The sequence below is a fragment of the Hakea prostrata genome, chromosome 9 (assembly GCF_041222555.1).
Source record: "Hakea prostrata isolate BN-2017 chromosome 9, UWA_Hpros_2, whole genome shotgun sequence".
Taxonomy (NCBI): Eukaryota; Viridiplantae; Streptophyta; class Magnoliopsida; order Proteales; family Proteaceae; genus Hakea; species Hakea prostrata.
The window spans coordinates 10,654,124-10,678,861 of NC_142608.1; the positions used below are offsets into that span (position 1 = coordinate 10,654,124).

Sequence of the window (24,738 nt, forward strand, 5' to 3'; positions counted from 1 at the left end):
TTTCTGTTTTATTATGAATTTTTATGTTATATATCAATTGAATGCATTACTATGTGTTGTTTACAGATCCCTTTAGATGAAGTCATAATGAGTGCAATTTTGATACCCATTTGAAATTTGATTTCATAGCAAAGTGGAAATCTTGACCTCTTAATTCAAGATGTTGGTCCTCACCGACTGAGCTATGCCCTTGGTGATGGATGGCACTTTGTTATCCTGCAATTCTTGTTTTTTTCTACTGTCATTCATCTTACATTTCTCGAAGGGGAAGATTGGACTGACTGAATTAAATATAGAGATAAAAGAACATTGTGACATAATGTCAAGACTGTAAACCCAATGGGTAAAAGTCCCAAGTTTGTTGTTCAGGCTTCATGATTAGTAGCAAAACCCATGTTCAAGTCTACCGATCAAGTAGGGTCAAGAAGTAGAAGGTAATTGCCATGGAGCAATGAACCAATGAATGGAGCAGGATTGGGATCAAGGGTGGCTGTTGGGGTGGATCTATGCTTCAAAAACCCAGCAGCTTCTGGAGAATGGTTGTGAAGTCATCTAGCTTCAATCATTGCTGCAGCAAAACAACTTGCACAGAAGCAGGATCACTCGAATGGTGCAGCAGTTCGGATGATGGATAAAAGCAATAGCAGCCTTTGATGGTCCTTCACAGTGGTTGCAGCAGCTTCATTAATGCAGTACAAGTGGGGTTGAGTCATGTTGTAAAAGAGCTGCTTAGGCATCCAGCTTATTTATGGGGGCATAGGGGGGCTGCCTCCTTGTTGCAGGGCGACTTGCACTAATTTAATCGGTACCATACCAGGTTCAGGCACTTTCTTGTGCCAAATATCATATAAATGTATGATTTTATGTTTGATATTTGTTAATATATTATTCATAAATAAAAAAAATATCCCCTATTTGAAGCCAATAAGATAGTTAAAACATAAAATTTTAAACAGATAAAAAGTCAACCGCCCAGGTATTCTGTTTTTATTTTAGGAAAATGGGGGGGGGGGGGGAGAGAGAAGAGGGATGTACACTTTAAAGCTGCTGTACCTGCCATGACACCACGTTGCTGGCCACCGTATTGCCTAAGCAATTTGACTAGCCTAAAATGGCTTGGATCGCTTTGGTGTAGTGACAACTAAGGTGTGAATGCAAATAGAAGGGGATAATGGAAGTTATAGGTAGAAAAGGGGTGGGGGATGGGCTCTCTCAGCCTTGACTCTTTCACACATAGCAATCTCAGCTGTTGAACATAGATTACTCCACAAGCAAGTTTGTGTTAGAAAGTCAACTTTCTATTGCAATGGAAGGGCTTATTTATTGCTTGCCAAAGCTTCACAAGAGTTAGAAACTTTCTAAAACCGAAAACAGAAACTATTAACCTAGTGACTGGTGGAATCTTATAATAACTGAAACTAACTAGAATTAGTAACTATTTGGCTTCATATTTAGCCACATGCATGTATAACGGAAATAAAAACTAATAACTACTAAAATAGAAACTAAATTAAGCTTCTAAGCCTCCCAGGAATAAAATTTCCATGTAGTCTGATCTATGGTGCCCAAAAATTTCCATGTAGTCTGATCTATGGTGCCAACAAACTTCTAGGAAAATTATCACATAAGTCATATATGGTGCTGCACCAATGTTCTCATGAGCAGTGTTTTGGTACTTCTTGAATACCAGCTGGGCTGATTGGGCTGGCTTGAATTTGCCTGGTCCAACAGTGGCCTGTTGGGGTCCTGGTTCCCACCTTACATGACTGTGCCTTTAAATATTTCAATTGTCAAAAAGTGTATCTCCTTTCAATGAATGTAATCAGGAGTATGGTCTCAGAAAATCTAAGTGAAGTTATTCATCACTATTTTTTTTTAAAAGTAAAAAGAAAGTCATTCCATGATCCACATGGCCACAAGGATGTACACTATGATGCATGAGCTTTTGTATATGTACTTCTGTAGTTAACTAGTTGATATGTGGCTGAAACTTTGAGGAGTTCTAATTAAGCTAGAATTTGGGAGGTGGCTAGATTTTGTATGAAACCCACTGTTGACCTTCTTAGAATGGGTCCTATAGGGGGAAAAGTACCGAAATAGTGAGGGGCAGTTAGATACTTTTCTGCCTCAAGATTTTCTTTCCTGAGGATGGAGAGTTTTGGCCCACTTATGATGTTTATAAGTCTATTACTATTTATCTATATCTTTGCAGCTTTGTCTTTTTCCTCATATGATAACTGAAGTGCAGTTTTATTTTAGAATGTTTCCAAAAGAACTTGAAACACAGAAAAAGGACTATTGTTTCATTACATGTAGAAAATTTATACTCTTTAGTGGTAATTGAACTGGTTGCTTATGGGGATATTTTTAGGATACAAATTTCTTTATTTATTGTTAGTTTCACTTAATTTATATCGTTTGTTCACTTACCTGCTGTACGTGATGATACAGATGTTAGAACTGCAGTGAAAAATAAAGTTCCACTTGTTCGTTCCTTAACTTTGAATTGGGTGACTTTTTGTATTGAGACGAGCAATAAAGCTGTTGTTCTTAAGTTGCACAAGGAATACGTCCCCTTATGTATGGAGGTTGGAGAAGCCTCTGCACCCACTTTTTTATTTATGTGCCTTTACCAGTTAATTTTTCTGCTAGTTTCTGTTATTTGTTGGCTAATTCTTCATAATTAACTTTCCAATTATTTATGGATCATGTAGTGTCTTAACGATGGGACCCCGGAAGTGAGGGATGCATCATTTTCTGCTTTGGCAGCGATTGCTAAGGTAGTTCTTCTGTATGAAGTGACCCCCCTCCTCTCCTTTCTTCCTTTGAATGTTACTTTGTTACTGTTATTTCCTTCAAAAATAACTTATCCCCGATTTTCTTCCTTGTTCTTTGATGCATTGGACAGTTGGTTGGGATGAGACCCTTAGAAAAATCCCTGGAAAAACTTGATGAGGTGAGAAAGAAAAAATTAGCAGACATGATTGGTGATGGCGTGGTACCAATTACAGGCTCAGGTTCAGATATTCTTCTGCCCCCCTGTTTTGTACTGCTTTTGCCGTTCAGAACTCTTTATATGTTTGTTTCTTCTTATTTATTTTTTAAACTTTGAGTTCCTTACAAGTTTATTTTGTAAAACACCAGCTGCTGCTCCAGTTTCAAGTGGGATCGTCTCATCATCTATGGTGGGTTGATTTGTATTTTCTTATTGATATAACGTCCAGATATGGCTTAACATTTACCTCTATGAAATGTCTGGGATTGTATTGTCAATGTAAAAATTTGTGTTGTTTTCTGTATGACGTTCTCCTGTTTGCTTATTATTTTACCGAACACTGACTACACTTCTCTGTTCGTGTTTGTGTGCATATTATATTGAATAAATCTCTGGTACTGTGTTTGGTTCGTTATATTTATTTACAAAAACTTGCCATGTGGATTGATGTATTCTGAACATAGTTTATAGAATTATTATACAGGTGACGATTAGAATGTTGTGTTTATAGAATATCGTTCCAGAAAAGGTGATTTTATTTTTGTCGCTAAACTTATCATTCACAGACTTTATTGTTTAAAAGAAGATCTGAAAAGATGGCAGATTTCGATAGGGTTTCATTGAAGTCTTCTCTGTTCGTGTTTGTGTGCATATTATATTGAATAAATCTCTGGTACTATGTTTGGTTCGTTATATTTATTTACAAAATCTTGCCACGTGGATCGATGTATTCAGAACATAGGTTTATAGAATTATTATACAGGTGATGATTAGAAGGTTGTGTTTATAGAATATCGTTCCAGATAAGGTGATTTTCTTTTTGTTGCTATACTTATCATTCACAGACTTTATTGTTTAAAAGAAGAGCTGAAAAGATGGCAGATTTTGAGAGGGTTTCATTGACTAGGGTGATTATATTAGTGAGCTTTTGCAGGGTAGATTATGCTGATGATTTGAGGACTTTATGGTTTTTCGAAGAAAGTGAAATTTGGTTGTTACATTTAGGATGTTTAAATGTTCGTAATTTTGATGTGCCGGCTTAATGGTTTTGGGAATATCATTTTGCAGACATGAATTTTGATTTTAGGATTAATGGTGTAGGAATATAGTTATTAGATTGTGTTTACTACCAAAAGGCAACACCATACAAAACTTGTTGTTGGTGGTGTGTACAATGTCAATCTTCAGTCGATCACCTTGAGATTTATAGACCATTTTTCTTTAGAATCTTCCTCCCTCCCATTTTTTTGTTTACTTTGTCCATGCTTGAAATAGCTAATGTCTTTATTCTCTATCTTTGTCAACTCTTGAATATAAAGTAATTTTTTATTAGTTAAGCATATTAGCATAATAATAAGATAGAAACCTGATATGTGACATGTTGTGAGTGATCTTATGGAAGAACTGTATCTCTATGTTGCTTATTATCATCATGGTAAATTGTGCAAGCATCTGTTGCCAACTGTTTTTCTGTAGCACTTGCAGAGAGTAGTGCGGGATTCAACTCTTTTAATCTAATTATGTTTTTATGTTAGTAACTACCACTTTCATTTTCATTCTACTTTACCCATATATGGTTGAAAGTTGCTTCCTTGTCCTTGCTGTATATTTTGTATTCATCATGCAACATCAGCTCTCCTGACTTGGCTTATTGATCAGTTTGCTTCTAGAAATGCTAATCTTATGCTTCATCATCACTGTGTGCAATCATTGGATGTTTGTATTTGGTATTTTGAACTTCTGAGATTTGCACATATTGTGCTTGTCTTTACGTTGAAGCTTTGCATGTTGAACACTACTTGTCTTCTACATAATTTCTCTTCAATCTCTGTTTCTTCAGGTCTAAGTATCTTCTTTGTTGTTGTTGCATCCAAACTGATATTATATTTTTGCAGGCCATTGAGAGTTCATTTGCTAGAAAATCTGCGGCAAGCATGCTTAGTGGGAAGAAACCTGTCCAGGCAGCTGTGAGCTATTGATATTCCTTTATTTTTAGCTAAATTTATTTTGTTTGCTTTTCAAATGTTTTGAGAATTGTTTTATTCTATTGTTTAAATCTATATTTTTATTCTGACAGCAAATGAAATATTTCAGTTATAATACAGTTTCTTCTTAATTGAATGTTTTATCAGCCTGTCATTAAAAAAAGTGGGGCAGTTAAACAAAATGTTGGCAAAAAGGCTGATGGTGTTGGACAGTCAAAAGCTGTGGGATTGGTCGAACCTGAAAATGTTGAGGTAATTAGGCAGCTACTTAGAGTTGAGGAGGTTAACTTCGACCTGTCTTGCATCTAGTGTCTTGTAACTCTGTTCTTAATCAACTGTCGAAATAGTAAATTGTTGATTGGTATTTTTGCTTCATGTCTTCAGCCAGCGGAAATGAGTCTCGAAGAAATAGAAAGCAGATTAGGTAGCCTCATACAAGCAGATACAGTGTCTCAACTAAAGAGCAGTGTATGGAAAGAAAGGCTTGAAGGTCTATGTTGTTCTCTTGACATGGCTTTTTTTTTCTTTTTCCAGTCGTTAATTTTCCTGTTATGTCTAGCTTATTAGTTGGACTATTCTCTCTGTAGTTTTTATATATTACCTATTAATGATTGAATTCTTTCTTGGACTGTCATTAGTAAGCTTCATTTCCTGTTGCAGCAATTGTCTCTCTGAAGGATCAGGTGGAAGGTCTCCAAGAGATTGACCCATCAGCGGAGATTTTGATTCGTTTATTATGTGCCGTTCCTGGGTGGGGTGAGAAAAATGTTCAGGTAAGTTAACCTCCTCTCATGTTGTATGAGTTTGTTTTGAATTGCAGTATATAAATCTCCCCCCTCCCTCTCAATGGATGCAGGTCCAGCAACAGGTTATCGAAGTAATTACTCACATAGCTTCATCAGTGACTAAATTTCCGAAACGATGTGTTGTACTATGCCTTCCAGGTGGGTTTTTATGTTTTCCATGGATGCTTTGGTCCTCTATGTTTACAGAAATCGCACCAAGCTTCAGTCGCACATTTATATTTATGAAGTATTTTAGATATGGAAAAAATGAATATTTAAGGGTCAATTTCATCAATGATGGTTGAGTTTGTTAAAATTGGAGCTGGAAGGTGAACACTGCATTTTTGGCCTCCCATATGAGACAAATGATTGGCATGGGGCGAGGTCTGCTCCTCATTAGCAAACTTCTGTGCATTTTAAACTGGAAAGAATCCTTTCTGGGGGTTTGTGTTGGGCTGTTATTTGTCTTGTAAATTATAAGCTGATGGTATTTTCCAATATCCATTAACTGCAGGTATAAGTGAACGGGTTGCTGATATTAAGACTCGTGTTCACGCAATGAAGTGTTTAACTGCTTTCTCTGAAGCCGTGGGTCCAGGATTCATTTTTGAAAGAGTAAGTATTTATGGTTTTTCAATTGAACACATGTTATAAAGACATAATCGTGCTGTTTTTCTCTGTCAGTGCCCCCCCCCCCCTAAAAAAACAAAAAAAAAAAAACAAACACTCACACAAAAAAGAAAAAGGAAAAAAAAGAATGATCCAATCCCTCTTTTCTTTTCTTAGAGTTTCTTGCAAATTTTCCTTCTGTTTAGGAACTTGTTCTGTTGAATATAACAAAAAGAGGTTTTTATTGTAGCTTTATAAAATCATGAAAGAGCACAAGAATCCCAAGGTTCTTAGTGAGGGCATCTTGTGGATGGTTTCTGCTGTGGAGGATTTTGGCGTGTCACATTTAAAGCTTAAGGTGTTCTCAGATTCATTTTTGTCCAGTTATGATTATTCTTTATTCATTTCTGTTCTCTAATATATTTGTGTGTTTAAATCTGCCTTATTTTCAGGATTTAATTGATTTCTGCAAGGACACAGGTCTTCAGTCGAGTGCTGCGGCCACTAGAAATGCCACCATAAAGCTCATTGGTGCACTACATAAGTTTGTCGGTCCAGGTTCTCATCTCTCCTATCAAAATATTTGGTAGTTTCTACTTTTATTTTGTGGCTAAGTTTTCTGTTATTATTTATTATCAGATATTAAAGGGTTTCTTGTGGATGTCAAGCCTGCACTTCTTAGCACTCTTGATGCTGAATATGAGAAAAATCCATTTGAGGTATGATCTTGTTTGTTTCTGGATCCTCTCTGTTTCTCTTTATGGAATGTTGATTTTGTCAAATGTTGTTGCAGGGAGCATCAGCAGCTCCAAAAAAAACTGTGAAGGCATTGGACTCCACCTTGGCTTCTGCTGTTGGATTGGGTGGCCTCCCTTGTGAGGATATTAGTGGGAAAATCACACCTACTCTTCTTAAGAACCTGAGTAGCTCTGATTGGAAGGTATGTGTCTCAAAGCATTCTATTTAGCTTGTTCTTGTGTTTGCTTGGGTATGTGTTTACACAGAAAGTGTGCAGGTTCTTATTAGGTAACCATCAGTCTGAATATTATTCAATTTTACAGGTCCGTTTGGAATCTATTGAATCAGTTAATAAAATTTTGGAAGAAGCCAACAAACGCATTCAACCAACTGGAACTGGTATATGATTAATTTAATCTGTTTACTTTGGTATCTTGATCATTTGATGGTAATCGACCTGGTGGGAAGACAGAAATTTTACTCATTCAGCGTGCTTACCTCTAGTTAATTATCTGTGTTTGCTAGGGGAGTTATTTGCTGCCTTAAGAGGCCGTCTATATGACAGTAACAAAAATTTGATAATGGCAACCTTAGCCACCCTTGGTGGTGTTGCATCTGCTATGGGTCCACCTGTTGAGAAGGCAAGCAAGGTTTGAGGACTTGAAAAACCTGTGCTTCTTTTTGCCTTTTGCTTTAAAATTTTAGTTTTAACCACAATTTAGATGGTTTGGGTTCTTGCAGGGAATTCTTTCTGATATTTTGAAATGCATTGGTGACAATAAAAAGCATATGAGAGAGTGCACTCTGAATACTTTGGATTCCTGGGTTGCTGCCATTCATCTTGATAAGATGGTACCTGCTGAATCTAGCTTAATCTTTTATACCTTGTGTTGTGAATCTTTGCCTATTTCTAATGGGAGTCATGGTGGTTGGTAGGTCCCGTATATTACAGCTGCATTTGCTGAGGCCAAGATTGGTGCAGAAGGGCGAAAGGATCTCTTTGATTGGTTAACCAAGTTGCTTTCTGGATCAAGCGATTCATCTGATGCCCTTAACTTGCTGAAGCCAGCTGCCTCTGCTGTGACGGTCGGTATTACATTTTTGATTTAGTTTCTGAAGCTCACTTAGGTGTTGGAAACTTGGAGTGTGTGTGTTGGATGGAAAAAAAGGGGGTGGGCACCCATGTGAAGTCTTGTGCAGGGACAGAGTGGTGGAGATGGAAGTGAAAATATGAGCGCTCTACAATCAAAAAGTAAACTTGTTCCCTTTTCACTGTGTTTCCACCATTCTGGTTGGGGTTTTGTGTGCTTGATGGGAAAAAGGGTTGGGTAGTTTGATGTGTGGGGCCATGTGAGGTGGGGAGTTTGTACAGAAAAGAGAAGGAGAAAATATAGGAAAAGTGAAGATTTGGGCTTTAGAATCAAAATTTAATCTTGCATTCCCTTTTCCACAAAGTTCCACTATTTTGGGTGGACATTTTGGAGGCATGGGGTAGGAAAATGTCATTGCCTCCTCAGCAGACAAGCTGTTGAATTAAAGAAGCTTGTCTCTTCAATCCCAACCCAATAAATCAAATAACTCACCTTTTTGTATTTTGTGGGATAAAGTAAAATTTTCCCACCCCTTTTTCTACACTCCAGTTTATTCCATCAAACAAGTTGGTCTCTTTAGCATTTGGATTTACTAACTTTGTGTATACCTTTGCATTTAGGATAAATCTGCAGATGTCCGGAAAGCAGCGGAAGCATGTCTTGGTGAAATTCTTAGAGTTTGTGGACCGGAAGCTGTATGTGACTTTGTCTTGAAGTTTAATTTCAATTTGTGTATGGAATTTTAATTTAGTACTGCCGTATAACATTCTTCCAATTGTTTTGCTATTCTAGGTTTCTAAGAACATAAAGGATTTGCGTGGACCAGCTTTGACTGTTGTTCTTGAACGTCTACAGCTTTCTGGCAGCCTCCAAGGTGTCCTCATCGTTAACTTGATTGTAGTGTAGCTGTTTTTCTTCTTTATTCTTATTTTTACATGTCTGCTGTGTTTATTGTGCTTGTTGCTTTCCAGATTCATATGATTCAGTGAAAGGAATTTCAACCGGACTAGCATCTAAACCAACCTCAAAGGTTGGAAAACCCAGTTCGAATGGGCCTGGTGATCGTGTATCAAAGCAGGGCAGCCGGGCCATTTCTTCGGTGTGTCCTTGTTTATTGAAGCCCACCTCTTTACGCTATAAAAGCATCCTTATTATATTATTCATTTATATAAATTTTTTTTTTTTGGGGGGGGGGGAACAGAGAGGTATTCCTGCAAAGGCTCCAAGATCAGATTCCATTTTGTCTGTTCATGATCTTTCTCTCCAGTCTCAGGCTCTGTTAAATATAAAAGACTCGAACAAGGTATCTTTGACATTGTTTCCATGGTTACTGCTTAAATCCTTTAGGTACATGCTACATTGTGTGTTTATTGTTGATTCTGCAGGAAGATAGGGAAAGAATGATTGTACGCCGATTTAAATTTGAAGAGCTGCGACTGGAGCAGATTCAAGATCTTGAGGTTTGCATCAGTAGTACTCGTTGTATACATTGTTTGTTTCCTCAGATTGCAGTTGGTGTTCATCTCATTGGGACTATATACTGCAGAATGATATTATGAGGTATTTTAGAGAAGATCTACATAGGCGGCTGCTGAGCACAGATTTTAAGAAACAAGTTGATGGGCTTGAGATGTTACAAAAGGTTTCCTTGATATCAAATTCTTATACCCCTGGCTTTGTTTTTAAGTGATATTGGTGGTTATAATATCAAGGTTTTACAGGCACTACCATCCATTGGAAAGGAAATAATTGAGCTTCTGGATATATTTTTGAGGTGGTTTGTATTGAGGTTCTGTGAATCAAACACAACATGTCTTCTGAAGGTATGATGATTCTTGTTCCTTTTTTTTTGGGGGGGGGGTTGTGTGTGTTAATTCAGCTGAAGATATGATGATTCTTGTTCCTTTTTTGTGTTTTCTTAATTGCTTACTGTTGAATTAGATTTATTATGTTTTTTTCCATATGCAGGTCTTGGAGTTTCTTCCTGAACTTTTTGATATATTGAAAGATGAAGGTTGTACACTTACTGAAGCAGAAGCTGCCATTTTCCTTCCTTGCTGGATAGAGAAGGTTTTTGCCTGCTCTCTGTAGTAACATAGATTTTTCTTACATTAAAATTATGTTGATGAACTAATGTTTGTCCCCCCCCACCCCCCCCCAAAAAAAAAAAAAAAAAAAAAAAAAAAATCGTTTCCATGCACATAAATACCTACTTATGGTAGACACGTATTCTTATACAGACATTTATAGTATATGTTGTAGCCTTTGTAGTTTACATAGTTCAATTACTAGTTCTTGTGGGGTATATTAATGGTATCATTAACATCTTGAAAATAAATCTGACGTTTTTCTCTCCCCCTTGGTCATACTGCAGTCTGGACATAACATTGAAAAAGTAAGAGAAAAAATGCGGGAGCTGACAAAACAAATTGTTCAATTATATTCAGCAAGCAAGACTCTTCCATATGTGTTGGAGGGTTTGCGCTCTAAAAACAACCGGACTCGGATAGAATGTGTGGATCTTATTGGTTTTATAATTGACCAGCATGGTGCTGAGGTAAATTTTGGAGTTTATATGCAAGTCTTCTCGCTTCCCCCCCCTCTCTCTCTCTCTCTCTCTTCTTCTTCTTCTTCTTCTTTTTTTTTTTTTTTTAATAAATAGTATTTAGATAGTATGTTTTACATTTGTCCTCCTTACAGATAGGTGGACAATTGAAGTCCTTGCAGCTTGTTGCTAGCTTGACTTCTGAACGAGATGGTGAAATTCGGAAGGCTGCTCTTAATACTCTAGCTACTGCATACAAAAATCTTGGTATGAATGCCAATGGTCCTTTATGGTGACTTTTTAAGTTTTGCTGTACAAGTGGAAAAGTAGCAACGCCTATAGCATATTTAAATATCAGAGATATGAGTGGAGTTAGATTCTACTGCAACTATTAGTTCTTTTCTTACAGTAATCTTAAATGGGGTACAGGAGAGGACGTATGGAGGTATGTTGGGAAGCTGTCTGATGCTCAGAAGAGCATGTTGGATGATAGATTTAAGTGGAAGGTTTGTATATGTTTGCTTTAGGTCTAGTTGTCATGTCTATTTCCATAACTGATGGTTTCTTTTTGTTAGGCCCGTGAGATGGAGAAAAGGAAGGAGGGGAAACCTGGGGAAGCTAGAGCTGCTTTGAAGCGCTCTGTTAGAGACAATGGGTGTGTTCTCCTATCCTTACTAATTATTTATTTTCAATGAGAAACTAGAGATCAGTTCAATAGTATAATGTAGTGACAGATAGATCTCTTTTGCATTTGTGGTGAACATATTCCATTAGATGTGTCAAACCTACAAAACGAGGTCATTCTCCTAAAATTAAATTTACATTTTTTTCCTTATTTAATAATGTGTTTCTATCCTTGGTGCAGCCTCAATAGGATTGAGGCCAGTAACCAAGATCTCTGGAAAGAAGGAAGTGGTTAGGGAAAAACCAATCCCAGGGTGTGTGGGAAAAATTGATATCAGGATAATAAGGTGTTGCTCTAGGATTACTCTGGAAGTGCTTAGGGAAGAAAGCTTTACCTACTAAATGTGGAAGATGAGTCTAGTCTGGCTAAGAAACAGTATTCTAAATTTTGAAATCAATTAGTTGGGCAAAAAGTTGGTTCTTGAAACTAAGAAATAGGGTTCCTGTGTGTGATTGACCTGTAACATGGATATAACTTAGGATATGATGTGTCGGGATGATGCTCCAAGTTATAGACAGATCTGATGGCAGATGGGTGTAGATCTAACTTCAAAATTTTAGTCTCTTGGGGAGTCTGAAAATTTAAGGTGCATTATGACTGTAGCTTGGATCTAGTGAGAGAACATTGAGCAGAATCTAAGGGCTTATTCATAAAGGTAGGCGAATTGCTAGATTAATGGATTTAAGGGTCTGCAGCTCGGTTCTTGAATTAATGGGTTGGGTTTGTTGAGGATTCAAGATTACAAAAGTTAATGGAAATAGCAGGGGGATGAGGAGTGGATCTCATTAACTGTTAGACCTCTTCAAGGGAAAATGAATTGTCAAGTAACCGACCACAGCCACCGCAGGGATTTGGACTGTCAACAAAGGGATATCCAGAAGGTTGGACTTAAGCCACCAAGTTGCCTTGATCTAGAGTTTAAACATTAGGTCTCAGTTTCTCATGGAGAAGGAAGACAGCAACCACCAATTGCAATCAGCAAAATAAATTAACCAAGTCTAATCTTCACTGCCAACTATTGGGTATTAATTAGGGGGTTTGATGCCTTACATAGTAAATTAAGAAACAAAACATAACACTACTTTGCTGTTTGCATAAAGATGAGGGACCTAATGACATTTTACCTAAGTCATGTGATATTTCAAGTGATCACATGGCCTCTACACCAAACCATTACATAATTAACTCAAATTTAACCTGAACTAACCCAATTCATTTTTAAACAGAAGTTAAACTAGGTAATTAGGCCTAATTTCATGTCCCCTCCCACCCCAACCAAAAAAAAGGAAAAAAAAGAGAGGCCTAATTTCGTATGTAGCACTTGTACCCCCATTCTTGTCCCATACAGAAGGCCTATAACACGTTAAACCTAGGGGTACCAAAGTTCCATTACCTATATAACCCATCGGGGCCTAATTCAGGGAAATAAGTCCATTTTGGTGGTGGGTTTGCATCAGTCCCTTTTCTTTGATATTCTGAGTAGGAAGGAAAAAGAGAGAAAAAAAAGGGGGGGGGTATGCTCTTTATATTTGCACACATGGGTAGACGATCAACTGAGACGTATTTCTGCCTTTTGCTTCTTACATTCACCGGTGTAAATAATAACAAACAACAAGCCTTATTCCAACTAAATGGAGTCAGCTACGTGGATCTTGCCTTTACCATACTAGATACAAGGCCTAAGATATGCATAACCATTCTCACCACTTTTCTAAGGTTATTTTAGGTCTGACCCTATCCCTTTTTGTTCCTTCGATTTGGATTGGATCACTCCTCCATACAAAGGCACTTAAAGCTTATGTTAAATGTGGTCATGCCACCTCAAATGACTTTCTTGTAGCTTATCATTTGTAAGAGCTATCGTGAACCAACTATAATATGATAATTTGTGCATCCTTCCTAGTTTTACCAGTCATGCATCTTTGCATCTTCATTTCTACTACATTTAGCAGCCTAACATTTTGCATCCTATATCATGGCTGGTTGCACACTGGTCCTATAGAATTTTCCTTTGGACTTTAAAGGAATATGTCAATAACAGAAAGCCGTAGGCGTAGCTCTCCACTTCGTCCACCCAATTATAACTATTTGGGAACTATCCTCCTCTATATCACCTTCTTTATTCATGATTGAACCAATGTACCTAAAATAATTGATTTGTGGAATCTCCTCTTCAAGTTTCACCACCTCATTATCCGTCCGATGATGACCAAAATTACACACTAGATATTCTATCTTCGTTCCACTTAGTTTAAAACCTTTTGATTCCATGGTTGTTCTCTATAGCTCTAACTCAGTATTAATCCTTGTGTTTCATCTACCAAAATAATATCATTAACCAAAAGCAAACACCAAGGAGTGTCATCTTGAATTTCTTTTGCTAAATCATCCATTAAAAGTGCAAATATTGGCTTTGAAAGATGATCCTTGATGTAATCCAATTGTAATTAGGAATTCACCACGTTTCCCCCCCCCCCCCCCCCACAATTCTTACACTTGTCATCACTAATCCTTCACAATATCTTTAGCTATGTCCACATATTTGCTTAAAACATTTCTCCTATTTAGTACTTGCTGTATGAAGATCTTTTGTACACTCAACCCACTTTGCATAATTATCCGTGTAAGGTAAATAGCTTACATTGTGGATCTTCTTGGCATAAGACCAAATTAGCTTCTTTGTAATGGTGGTTCTTGTCTAAAATGGGTTTAATTTCATAGTGTAACAGATCGGTTTCATGCCTCTATGGTTATTACGGCTTTGAATATCCCCTGTGATATTGTAAATTGGGATGAGGATGCTTATTCTCCGTTCTTCTTGCATTTTTCTTTTGCTTAGAAACTTATTAAACAACTTGGTTAGCCGAGCTTGCCTGTAGGTTCCTTTGCTTTTCCATGCCTTGATTGGGATTTTCAGCCTATGCCTTTCCTGCTTTCATCCTTTGTGGAGCTTTTGTTTTAATCGGACTTTTTAATTCTCCATATATATGTTCAGAAATTGGTCCCATGGTGGATGATATAATCTTTCAAGAGCTAGAGAAACAAACCTCCCAATTCTTCTTGATGTCCTCATCATGCACTAGTACTTATCATCATCACCTTTGATACATCTAAATAACGGTGTACCCCGTGATCATGTCATGCATTGTTTCCTGCACAATGTCTTAAGAAAGATCATTCCTAAACTTGCATAAACTTGGTAATGCTTTATCTCTTTTTAGTTAAATCTTTGTCCAATTGGTAAGACATTACTGATGTCTTTGGAAAGTAGGAATTTTAGTGATAGCCCTATAATTTTTTAAAGTTTTCGTTATTTGTTGGTTCGGCACTTGCACATTTTTGAGCTGCTTTCTGTAAGCATCTCATATTTATAGATTATTGTAAAAGGAAGCTTTAATCAGCTAGCAGCTTCTGCGGAGATTATGATGAACTGTATGCCTCCATAAACCCTATTTTATTTACTGCATTTTCTCAAGAGAAAAATATGCAGAAAATAAAATCTATTTTCTGTGTTTCTTCTTTCTTGAGGTATCAGGCATTTGATTGTGCATGTTGTTAGATATGTTCCTATGCTGCTTTAGATAAATAATATATTTCTTTTGCTTGTCTAACTATGGTTAATGCAAATGCAGACAATCTCTGTTAAGTTCATTGATTTTTAGTGATAATTGTTGATTTTTTGTGCTCATATTTTTCTCTCCAGAGTAGATGTAGCAGAACAGAGTGGGGAAGTTATTGCACGCTCTATATCTGCCCTAAACATTACTAGGTATTCTTTAAGTGCTCCTTTTTTATGTTCTAAAATAAACAATAATTAGTTCTATTTTCTCCAATGTTTCCTTGCTGATATGCTCAAACTTTAGGGAAAACATTGGTCATCCTGATCCTTACATAGAGAGGCATCAATTCAGCCGTTCAATGTCCAGTATAAATGGCCCATCAGACTGGAACGAGGCTCTGCATATCATCTCAGTTGGCTCTCCTGAAGAGGTTCTGTGGCTTTTTACTCAAGAGTTCTACTAATAATTTCCATGTGTTCAGCATCTTATTGCTAGTAATCTGTCATCTTTTTAATCATATTCTAAAACTACATTAGCTGGGCTAACATTTCAGGGCTGGAAATGTCATCCTAATAACAATACCCTCACTTCCTATCTCATCCTTTCAAATTATTTTACTTCTATGTTAATAGACCGGACGCTGCAGCTATGTTGACCAGAAGACATGACTTGGACTTAAAAGATAGATAATCATTAAATCTTTCAGTCTTAATGGGTTGGATGAAACTACCATAATGTTCATATAATGCCTGTTTTTCGGGTTGCATTTGTGCCATAGGACCAGGATAATACTAAGTTTACTAACCCTAGAATTCTGATAATAGGCCAGAGTATATCCACATAGTGTTGTTGCCTAAAGTGGCAAATTTTGCAAAACCTAATCAACCCTTATTATTTAGCATCCAGTTATTACCCAAAAAAAGAGAGTAGCATCCAAGTAGACAAATGTTATGTGGTAGGCAGTAAAATTAATGAATTGTTTGCTGTAAGCATGATTGTCTAGGCGGCAAGGCTACCAAAATGATTGGGGCTTTGCCCTAGGCAATTAGGCGACAAAGTGGCAATAAGGCGACCAAAGCCGTTGGGTTGAATTTTTTCAATACAACTACTTTTTAAAATGATAAATTTCTATTATAAGCTAAACAAACATTCAAGAATCACATTCATCAAAAAAAAAAAGCATTCAGGAATCATAATTGTGAAAGATTATCCAAAAAAAACACAAACATAAGTTCATCTCATCAAGCATCATAAAGTATGACTGTGAAGTGTGAACTATATCAAATTATAAGTATGAAAATAAAAGTAGTAATTTTACATTTTTACTTACCTCTATGGTAGTGTGATGCCAAATAAGTGCCTTATCCATTGAATGATTTATTGATTCCCAATTTCGAAATACTAACTATTAAATTCGTATACGGTTTTGTAAAATAAAATTTGATTTAAAGAAAAAGTCAAGAAAAAGAAAATGCTGTTATGTACAAAATGTCAAAAAAGCAACCACTTGCATCTAGGCAGCAATAAGATATGCACAAGGCAATAAAGTGGTAGCAATTAGGTGAAAAAGCGGATGAAAAATTGCATGTCAACAAAGAGTTGGCAAATAAGGCGGTTGAAATACTGCCTAGGCGGACTCTTTGAAACCATGACTGCACGCCTAGGCAGACTCTTAGAAAACCATGGCTGTAATATCAGTTGGCTCTAGGTTCGTTACAAGAGTCATTTGAAATATTGTCCTACACATTAATTCATGCAGACTAGGAGGATCAATTTGCTAAGTCCAGTAGCCAAAAGCATCATTATCAGGCTAAGCCATTGCTTGACAATTTGGAAGATCAAATTGTTTGGGCTAGAACAATTCTGCACAGGTGGAAAAGGCACTTTCTGCTCTTTCGTTGGGTTGGTTTAATGGTGTTGCCCTACTCCCCCTCACTAGTTGCATAGGATTAATAAGCATCCAAATAGATTAAATATTATAGAGTTATGCTGTAAACTTGAAAATAATTGATGAAATTTGTCACCCTCACATACTGCATCAACCATTTGAAAATATTGTTACAAATTCAGTCGTGCAGACCAATAGATCAAATTACTGAGTCCATAAGTGCTTATTCTCTGATCTGCATAACGTGGAATACATGGAATTCACAGTGAATCAGCAAGGACCACCTTGCTGGGTTGGATGCTTTTGGGTGATCCTTGGTTTAGATGAGCACCATGGAGGGTGAAACCAACCCCTGTGGAGGAGTGAAATAGAAAAAGAAACTGTATGCTCCCATGCTGAGGAGGAGACCATGAATGACCATGACCATGACCATGACCATGTTCTCCTTGAAGAAAAAGCAAACAAGTCACAGGCAACCCCTTTTAAGGACTAAGGGAACAGATGTAACCCTAGATTGAAGGGGATAACTCGGTGTGAGTGTGAGATCCACTTGGGGGAAAGAGTTACGGTTAATGATGGGCTTCATCAAGTCGATGTGGAAGAGAAGATAGACTTCAACAATATCATTAAATCAGGTGGAAATTTGAAGTAGTTGAGTATTCATAGTAGGAAGAGGCTATAAAGAGAAAAAGGGTAATGATGTGAACAGGGTTGACACCCCCCCGGCGCGCCCGGCCAAACCCTAAAGTGGGCCTCTCTAGAATGGCTGAATCCTCTAGGAAGGGTATTTCGGTCACTTTAGCTTTAATTTAGCTGCTGGTTTATTTTTCAGAAATTTTATCTTTAATTTGTTAAAGAGCTTCAGTCAGTTAGGACTTAGGAAGTCCAGTTTAAGTTGAGGAAGAGTCCTTGAGTCCTTATTTCCTTCTAATTCCACTACGTGTGAAATAGAGTTTTAATTAAACAGAATTACCATGTGTCAATTAGAGTTTTTGTTAATTAGGATTTTATTCAGATATGTCAATTAGAGTTCCTTAAATCTTTTATTATATATTTCTTCGGTTGTGATTAATGTGGTGGGATCCTAATCTATAATGGAATCTGACTTAAGAGTCAAGGTCTTTTAGTTGGCTATAAATAGCCTATTTTCTCTTTGTATTGCTTAAGTTTGATTATTGAATAAAAATATTGAGTTTGAGGATTGTGGTTCCTGTTTGAGGGGGACACAGCTAGTTTTTGAGTCAGTTTTCTTCTTCAACATCAGCAAACATCAGCAACTCTGGCTAGCACTCTTCTTCAACAATTCCAGCTGGTGTCCACAAGTTTTCAAGTAAGTTTCAGCAATCCTGACCCCTACCCCTTTCCCTTCAATCGCAGCCCCTCCCTACCACTCCTCCACCTCCCCTAAAGCCCTTGGAAGCCCTTCCCTTCCCTCCCTCCCCTGTTTGGTGCAGGTGTTCCCACCCCCTTCCCCTGCTGCTGAAGCCTGGAAGCAGCCATCCCAAGCCCCCACAACATTCCCGGCCCACTCACTCAACGTCTACAACCCTTCTATCCCCTTTCCGTACCCCTCCCAACTTCACGGTACCCTTCCCTCCCTTCCCACACCTCTCGGCCTCCCCTCTTCCTTGGTAACAGGAAAACAGAAGATAAAAAGAGAGAAAAGAGGAGAGAGAAAAAAAGAAAAGAAAGAAAAGATCCAAAGAAGATTTCCAAGATACAGCCATGTTAATTGATCCCTAATTTTTATCCCTTTCAAGCATCCTACCCACATCTATCATAAAATCCCTTTTCAAACCCAATTCTTTTGAAACCCTAATTTTACCTTTCTTCCCAATTATCCCAATCCATACAGATTTTAACAACTCCCAATTTTATCTTCTTGTCTTTCCTACAAATCCTCCATGTATAGGATTTCCAATCTATTTGCTGGTAGATTCTGGGCGGAATTCATAGATTAGGTTCACACCAGGTAATCTCTAGAAATAGTCTGGTCAGTTTGCAACTAGATTCTAATAGTTTTCTCGGGAGGGTATATGGATGATATGGTACCAGAGCATAGTTGTCAAGGCGTCGCCTGCGCGCCAATCGTCCGGTGTCCTGGCGCCTCAAAGCACGCCTATTTTAGGCAAAGCGCCGCTTTTATTTTCTTTTAAATCACGAAAGATGCCTAATCGGGCTATATTGAATCTTATTAAATTCCGATGTAAGTTCTTGTTTGAACCTTTGCTAGTTATGCGCTCTGGTCAATGTTAAATAAAAATAAAACAAACAAATTGAAAAAGTTCTGCCGTCTCCCTCTCCCCTATCCCTAATCTCTTCTCTCTTCTTCTTCTTCTCTTCCATTCCCGCCGCCTCCGCGCGGGCCGCGCGCCTTCTTCTCTTCCTTCTCCGCCTTTTTTTGGCCTTTTGTGTGGTTTGTGTTGTTGGTGCTTGGTGTCGTTTGTTTTTTTTATTAGATTGTGTTTGGTGTGGTGTCCTTTTCCTTGCCCCCGCCTCGCGCCTCGGCGCCTCGCGCCTCGCCTCTTGTCTCCGCCTGCCGCTCGTCCCGGCCTGGTCCAGAGAGATGATCTTATTTTGTGGATTTGACTGGGCAGGGTCATAGCTCTCCCTTTTGTGATAGCAAGAGGAGATTTATTGTGAGTCAAGTCAGGAAAGGGATTACTGCCTTTTCTGCACGGGGCAAATTGCCTACGTTCTGGTCTGGGAAAGCAGTTCGTGAGGTTTGTGTCGGTCCCCGAAGATGGTGGGTTACTACAAAAAGTTGGGCTTTGCCGTTGTCTCACTTAGGTTGTTGTGGTTTTCTTCACCCCTCGCATTGGAATCAGTCCTCCCCTGTATAAAACTCAAAATCCCTGTTTTCTTCTTCTTCTATAGCTTCGGTTAGGATACCAGGATTTTGTTGGATATCACTGAGATTTCGTTGTGATGCCTATATTTAGCTGAACCATGGTATTCAGACACTTGTGTGTATAATAAGACATACACCTCTGTGCCTATGAAAGCATTGGCAGATATTTAGGCCTAATTCCATTAAGATATTATGTTTACTTTAAGATATTTAAATAAGCAAATACCCCCTGTTTGAATCCAATAAAAATGGTTAAGCAACCAAATTCAAAAACAATAAAAGTTCAACTTCCTAGTTCTAGAACAAAGATTGGAATTCAGCAGTATCTGCAATTTTCAACTTTTAAATGCTTTGTGTTTGGTCAGATCTTAAAGTTCCACAAGGCTAAAACGATGTTGGATGTGTATCTTTTCCATGTTGGAGAAATGGAATAAATCCCACCCCTAATATGTTTGGGGTGGACCCACGGTGGAAATCTGACCTCCCCATTTAACAAGGGGGATCTGTCCTGTTAACATGGGACATATGTCCAGCTATCGGAGACCTAAATCTTAGTTTGGTAAAACATTTCTAAAGAAACAGAAGTGTGGAAAAACATTCATTTATTTTAATCCCTATAAATTCATTTTCATTCAAACTGATTTCAACAGATTTTATGCACACCAAATATGGTTCACCGTGGACATAAACCATTCAATATTGATCAAATTTAAGCAGTCTTGGATTTTCCAGAAAGACTCTTCTGTCGTATAACTTAAATTGGACCAAGTTTATATTAAATTGTGTCATTAAATGAGGTCCATCGAATTATGCTGAAAGACTTGGGGGAAAGAACGTGGAGTTTAGGACTTGTGTCTTTTTTTCTTTTTTTTTTTTTTTGGGGGGGGGGGGGGGGGGGTGCTGCCACAAGAACCTGCTGCAGAAAGGAAGCTTAGTTCAGAACCATTATGAACCTAGGTGTGAAATTGTACCAGGTTCATTGGGTCTTAGACAGCCGGCCGGCCCTTCCGTGTGCGGTTGGAGTGTTTGTTATCAATGTATTCTTTAGAACTTAAAAAGACTACTTTTAACATTACAGTCAATACAAGCAGCGATGCTTTATGGTGTAGAAAGTGGAATGTTGAGCATCAAGAAGCATTGTATGGATATAATCATTTATGTGTGTAACTGGGCTGGGTGTTTTAAACCTCAGGCCGCCCTGAAACCTCTTATCAAGCCAGCCTGGTGATGCAGGAAAGTCAGGGCTTATTTATTAATAATCATTGGTTTGGATTTTATGTGTTGTGTTTAATCCCTTGGTTTACTTCACTACTGTAGAGAATGAAGTCTTCTATTGAGCTTTTATCTTACAGTTTCAGTGCAAAACTTGGAAGTGTTTAATAATTTTGAAAAAACTTTGGTCATATAAATCACTACTCTTTAAACAAAAACTATAAAACGAAAAAGATAACCTATCACAGGGCTAGGCTGGGCTGGGCTGAGCGTCCTCATAATACAATCTAGGTTGTCCTTCATTTAAACACATACATGCCCATCTAAATTTTATTTAACTTAATTCATAAACCAAGTGGTAAAATGTGAATATTTGGAAGTTTGAATAAGCAGCATCAGAACTGTAAATAAGGAGATGTTTATTGGCTGGTAGTATGATTATTTATTTGAAGTTGTGAAGGAGTGAAATTTGTAATTTCAAAACTCTCAAGCATTCCATGAATCATGATGTGTTACATGCGTACTGTTGGAATTGGAGCATTTAGAGGGGGATAAACTGAATTATGGCAGAAAGCATAGAGTTTTGTTTATCTAATATTAGTTGTCCTTGTAATTTCATAGAGCTATGTTTTCTTCAACCTTGGAGAAACATAATTAATTACCCAGCCCACACTATTGATTCTACCCAAAATAGTCAAGGATTTGGATGAGTTGAAGTTCTGAAGACACAGTTGGCGGTAGAATAGAAACTAGGTCAGAACTTATCTTTGAAGCTTTCCAGAAGAGGGATATCATATTCACCAGTGGGTAGGCTTCCTTCAGTCCAAATTTCAGAGTCAAATTAATGACAGTTAAATGAAAGCAAGCTCCCTCTCAATTCTGAGCTGTTTCAGGTTTTAACACCATAAAAGGTATGAAAGAGTAAACTTGAAAGATGATGAACAATTAGAGGAGATGTCAAGAAGAATAAAGGGGGCAAGGCATGTGCAAGTCATGCCAACTATGAGTTTTAACTCAAACTTATCGTTCAAATCTCTATCTTTTGTTGCTAGGAGTATGACTCTACTTCTAGACTCTATGTATGACTCTTATCTGAAATTAAATCATAACAAAAAGAAAAAAGAAAAAATGCAAATTTTAGCCTTGAAATATTTTTTTGTCCTACGCACTATTGCATAAACTCTGTTTACCAAGCTTCCAGTGGGAAAAGCTCAATTTGTTTATTGAGCTCCAATCTTCAAAGCATGTGCTCTGTTGGCTCAGTGGTTTTCCTAGTTTATTTATAGTTAACTATGACTTGGTTGTGCCTCTTAATCCTTTTTCTTTTGCCGGGATTTATGACTGAGAAGTAAAACTAATGTTTTTATTTTGCTTTCTCTTTATTTTAACAAGTAGTCTGTTGCTGTTTTTGGCTGCAGTCAGTTGAGGGTATGAAAGTGGTATGTCATGAGTTGGCACAGGCTACTAGTGACCCTGAAAGCAGTTTATTGGATGATCTGATCAAAGACGCAGATAGACTTGTAGCGTGTTTGGCAACCAAGGCAAAATTAATACTGATACTTTCATCATTGATGGGGATTTATTCTTTGTTTTTTCAGACCTCTCGTTCTTAATATTTGTATCCTTGTTACTTTATTTAGGTGGCCAAGACCTTTGATTTCAGTTTGGGAGGAGCTTCCTCAAGGTCATGTAAATATGTGTTGAACACACTCATGCAGGTAGGTTTCTAACCGGCATACTGATTTACTTTGCTGGCAGTCGATCAACAGGATGTTATAATTTGAAAATGCCTAAAAGCTGTCCTGGGTAGGGTTTCCTATTCTAGACATGTAAAGTTTGGGGACACCTCTTTTTGGAGCAAGGTTCCTAATTTGAAGGTGCTGTGCTCAGTCTTGATCAGCCAAGAAACTGAGATTTCTCATTCAACCAGTACTCTGTCAAGGCCCGGTTTCTCTGACATGTCATGCTTAGGTTGGTCAAAATTGGTTGTGACTTGGTATTTTTCTGTCAAAACTACCAAAATGTATGAAATATGGTTGAAAGCTGACTTGTACCAAGTTACTTCTTGGTTTCCCAGGAAGCCAATAATCTTGGTTGAAAAGAAACCAATTTTTTGAACCATGTGTTGGAGGTATCTTACCCCTTTTATTTAACAGTACAAGTTGTTTGTTCTATGACACTAATCTTGGGATTTCATTGCAGACTTTCCAAAACAAAAGGCTTGCCCATGCTGTCAAGGAGAGTACACTGGATACCCTGATAACTGAACTGCTGCTTTGGCTTTTAGATGAAAGGGTTCCACTTATGGATGATGGCAGCCAGCTTCTAAAAGCATTGAATGTGTTGATGCTCAAGATTCTGGTTAGTTTTCCAATGAGAGCTATTGTTTGCTTAGCATATAGTTCACTGGAAATATTTAAGTAACCTGGGCTTGACAAACAGGACAATGCAGAACGAACGTCATCATTTGTTGTTCTGATTAAGCTTTTGCGCCCGTTGGATCCCTCAAGATGGCCATCACCTGCATCAAATGAGACTCTTGCTGCAAGAAATCAGAAATTCTCTGATCTAGTAGTGAAATGCCTCATCAAACTTACGAAAGTAATGCTCTAATGCTTCTCATTGCTTTTTTCTTGATCTTAATATTCATGTGCTTGGATTTGTTATCAGTAATTAGTGTATGAGTGTAAGCACATCAATCTAGAAGTGTTAGTGTTACCCTATAGATGGAAGTTACAGGATACACAAGAGTGTTTGGTTACTTGATTCCATGTATTTGGAATCCATGGAATCACTAGTCCACCTGTCAAAAGTTGTTCGGATATTTGTTTAGGTGGTTTGCATTTGAATGTATAATCCCATGGACACAATTTGCCCTGAAAATGGAATCACCTGGATTTCACATTATCAGGTTAATTCCTATTGATTCCCCCAATTAGCCTGATGTATTTTCAGGATGAATCAATTCTCAGGGTCAAGGTAGCCTTACAGTTAGTTTTAATGAACAGCGGTTCTGTAGATGCTGGTTCCATGGATTTGAAACCTGAATCAATACAAGCATCAGAAGAATCTAGCAACCACATTCTTTCTCACAGATTCCAGAAGTGTCTGCATTCAGCATTGATTCAAAGATTTAAGTAGTTCTTGTATCTGATGGCATGCATAATTTTTTTTTATGCTATCTTCATTTTCTAAAAGCAATTGATGCATGTTACCAATTGTGCAACCTGTTTTCCCAGAACGAAATCTCCCACATGGGTATTGTGGAATAATTATCTTATTGGGTGTGTAGCTGTAGTTGTTGGTGTGATTTCATTTTAATGTTTAATGTTCCACATGTAAATAGTAAAAGTTAATGCAATTCAGTAAGCAATCACGAGTGAACAGTTTATTGTTGTTTTCTTTTTAATATTCAAGATGTAAATGGTAAAAGATTATGCAATTTAGTAAATGATCACCACTGAATAGTTTATTGTTTCTCATCTTGTAGCTTTTCTTTAATAATAAATTCACTACTTTATGTTTTTGTTTTATTTTGATCACATTATCATTATCAAAGCCACCAAATGTGGATAGTTACAGACTTGATTTAGAGTGAAGTATGCATAGGATCTGTAATTGAGGATTATAGGGCTTCTTGTAGTTACAACTTAATTCTTTTGTAGGTTCTTCAGAGCACAATCTTTGATGTTGACCTTGATCGTATCCTTCAAAGCATCCATTTGTATCTACAGGAATTAGGGATGGAAGAAATTCGAAGGAGGTAATTACTTAACCCTGTTAGAATTGGTTCC

At 37.5% G+C, this 24,738-nt stretch overlaps 1 protein-coding gene across 3 annotated transcripts in view; it reads left to right on the forward strand.

Annotated features, from left to right (window-relative positions):
* MOR1 (ARM repeat superfamily protein) overlaps positions 1 to 24,738 on the forward strand; it is a 47,225-nt gene that overhangs the window by 20,482 nt on the left and 2,005 nt on the right. For all 3 annotated transcript variants that reach the window (XM_089167810.1, XM_089167811.1, XM_089167812.1), the window contains 37 exons: positions 2,452 to 2,588; positions 2,715 to 2,780; positions 2,909 to 3,017; positions 3,145 to 3,185; positions 4,891 to 4,962; positions 5,128 to 5,232; positions 5,365 to 5,470; positions 5,641 to 5,753; positions 5,837 to 5,924; positions 6,280 to 6,380; positions 6,625 to 6,732; positions 6,827 to 6,932; positions 7,014 to 7,093; positions 7,168 to 7,314; positions 7,436 to 7,511; positions 7,638 to 7,762; positions 7,854 to 7,964; positions 8,049 to 8,198; positions 8,824 to 8,898; positions 8,996 to 9,077; positions 9,175 to 9,302; positions 9,405 to 9,506; positions 9,589 to 9,663; positions 9,750 to 9,845; positions 9,925 to 10,026; positions 10,172 to 10,273; positions 10,578 to 10,760; positions 10,904 to 11,015; positions 11,178 to 11,254; positions 11,324 to 11,403; positions 15,137 to 15,202; positions 15,297 to 15,423; positions 22,363 to 22,485; positions 22,585 to 22,662; positions 23,147 to 23,305; positions 23,387 to 23,545; positions 24,610 to 24,707. In XM_089167810.1, the coding sequence (XP_089023936.1) occupies positions 2,452 to 2,588; positions 2,715 to 2,780; positions 2,909 to 3,017; positions 3,145 to 3,185; positions 4,891 to 4,962; positions 5,128 to 5,232; positions 5,365 to 5,470; positions 5,641 to 5,753; positions 5,837 to 5,924; positions 6,280 to 6,380; positions 6,625 to 6,732; positions 6,827 to 6,932; positions 7,014 to 7,093; positions 7,168 to 7,314; positions 7,436 to 7,511; positions 7,638 to 7,762; positions 7,854 to 7,964; positions 8,049 to 8,198; positions 8,824 to 8,898; positions 8,996 to 9,077; positions 9,175 to 9,302; positions 9,405 to 9,506; positions 9,589 to 9,663; positions 9,750 to 9,845; positions 9,925 to 10,026; positions 10,172 to 10,273; positions 10,578 to 10,760; positions 10,904 to 11,015; positions 11,178 to 11,254; positions 11,324 to 11,403; positions 15,137 to 15,202; positions 15,297 to 15,423; positions 22,363 to 22,485; positions 22,585 to 22,662; positions 23,147 to 23,305; positions 23,387 to 23,545; positions 24,610 to 24,707 (3,865 nt within the window). The remainder of the gene's footprint in view (positions 1 to 2,451; positions 2,589 to 2,714; positions 2,781 to 2,908; positions 3,018 to 3,144; positions 3,186 to 4,890; positions 4,963 to 5,127; positions 5,233 to 5,364; positions 5,471 to 5,640; positions 5,754 to 5,836; positions 5,925 to 6,279; positions 6,381 to 6,624; positions 6,733 to 6,826; positions 6,933 to 7,013; positions 7,094 to 7,167; positions 7,315 to 7,435; positions 7,512 to 7,637; positions 7,763 to 7,853; positions 7,965 to 8,048; positions 8,199 to 8,823; positions 8,899 to 8,995; positions 9,078 to 9,174; positions 9,303 to 9,404; positions 9,507 to 9,588; positions 9,664 to 9,749; positions 9,846 to 9,924; positions 10,027 to 10,171; positions 10,274 to 10,577; positions 10,761 to 10,903; positions 11,016 to 11,177; positions 11,255 to 11,323; positions 11,404 to 15,136; positions 15,203 to 15,296; positions 15,424 to 22,362; positions 22,486 to 22,584; positions 22,663 to 23,146; positions 23,306 to 23,386; positions 23,546 to 24,609; positions 24,708 to 24,738) is intronic.